The following is a 1632-nucleotide window of genomic DNA, read 5'->3' as shown; positions in this document are numbered from 1 at the left end:
GTAAACACATCTAATTTTCACATCTCAGATGCTTCTGAGTTGAGCTGATACTCTTTCTTCAGACTTTTCATCTTGAAAGATAATATAATTATCAGAGAAACTGAGTTAAGGACTTGGGGTGCTGGGGAAAACATGATGGATTTTGTTTGGATCATGTCAAAATACAATAGACATCCAAGGGAAGATGTGCTCTTATCTGATAGTGAACAGAGGAAAGATAGAAATATAGATTTGGGAGCTACGGGTCGGCGCACGCGGCCTCGGTCCGGTTGACTTTGCGGAGCCATGGAGGGCGGCTTCGGCTCCGATTTCGGGGGCTCCAGCAGCGGAAAGCTGGACCCAGGGCTCATAATGGAGCAGGTGAAGGTGCAGATCGCCGTGGCCAACGCGCAGGAGCTGCTGCAGAGGATGACGGACAAGTGTTTCCGGAAGTGTATCGGGAAACCTGGGGGCTCCCTGGACAACTCTGAGCAGAAGTGCATCGCCATGTGCATGGACCGCTACATGGACGCCTGGAACACCGTGTCCCGCGCCTACAACTCGCGGCTGCAGCGGGAACGAGCCAACATGTGACTGGCGAGCCGCGGGCGCCGCCCGGGCGCTTCATTCCATAAGACGCTGGTCTGAGAGGCGGGGGGCCCGCCAGTGCGTACTGCTCCTGCTCGAGGCTTAGCGGGGCTGCACCGCCGTGCTGGCGACAGACGGCGACTGTGTCCTCGCCAGCCCCCCCACCTTGCCCCCTGCCAGCCAGTGGCGCAGCTTGGGATATCGGCGTGCGGGGCGGCCCTGTGCCCTTCCCAAGCTGCTGGCCAGCCCATTGGCACGCGTCCTTCAGGCCGTTGTGCCGGGTCTTGCCCCTAGTGGCCCCAGGCGTCAGCCTCATATTTTCTTGGGCGGAGAACGCTTCGTCTGAGACTTTGGAGGTGGGGGTGGTCAGACCCCACCGCGAGCTGTCACCTCCCTGCCCGGTACGCGGCAACATAATTGGTGGGCAGGGCGAAAAAAAAAATAAAAAAAAAAAAAATATATAGATTTGGGGGGTCTCAAAGATGACAGAAAAAGTCATGAGGAATCGTTGCAGTCTCTGACTAGAGACAAAGAAACAAATACTCGCCTGATTATTTGTCTGATTTCTGCATATAGCCCAAAGTTCCAACTAATCTACTGGCAGTGGCTTTGATAAACTGCCTATGCTGTTCTCTATAGATTACCTCTTTACAGATATCTGTTGGCTGTCCAGCTCACTGGTCACTCTTCTTGAAACCAATAGAATTTTAAATCCCATGACCTAGCCTTTTTGCCAAACCAAAAGATTGCATTTGAGTATGTTTTTATTTTTGTAACATCTACCAACATTCACCCTAACCTCTAGAAATCATATTATTTTCAATATGTAAAAGAAAAAATGCATTGACACAGTTGTTAGTACCTGAAATCACACAGAAAAACAGGTTACTAAATTCAATTGCACCTTCTTTGACTGTCTCATGTCTCTTTTGACCCAGCATATTGAATAACAGTGTTATATCTGTTTCACTTCTCTCTTTCTATACAATAAATCCCTTGCAGGCAGGAAATACTCCTGATTTGTCTTGTATTGTTAGAGTGCCTGCTTTACTTGCAGGATGGATG

The 1632-nt window shown here is 49.8% G+C and overlaps 1 protein-coding gene across 1 annotated transcript; it reads left to right on the top strand.

The window, feature by feature from the left end:
- The first annotated feature begins 218 nt into the window (after positions 1–218).
- LOC108532131 (mitochondrial import inner membrane translocase subunit Tim13) lies at positions 219–647 on the top strand. The gene has a single exon (XM_017875900.1). The coding sequence runs from the start codon at positions 286–288 to the stop codon at positions 571–573; it is 288 nt and encodes a 95-aa protein (XP_017731389.1). The 5' UTR covers positions 219–285; the 3' UTR covers positions 574–647.
- The last annotated feature ends 985 nt before the right edge of the window (positions 648–1632 follow it).

The sequence above is a fragment of the Rhinopithecus bieti genome, unplaced genomic scaffold, assembly GCF_001698545.2.
Source record: "Rhinopithecus bieti isolate Rb0 unplaced genomic scaffold, ASM169854v2 scaffold_8220, whole genome shotgun sequence".
In the NCBI taxonomy this organism is placed as follows: domain Eukaryota; kingdom Metazoa; phylum Chordata; class Mammalia; order Primates; family Cercopithecidae; genus Rhinopithecus; species Rhinopithecus bieti.
This window is presented reverse-complemented; position numbering and strand designations above follow the sequence as displayed.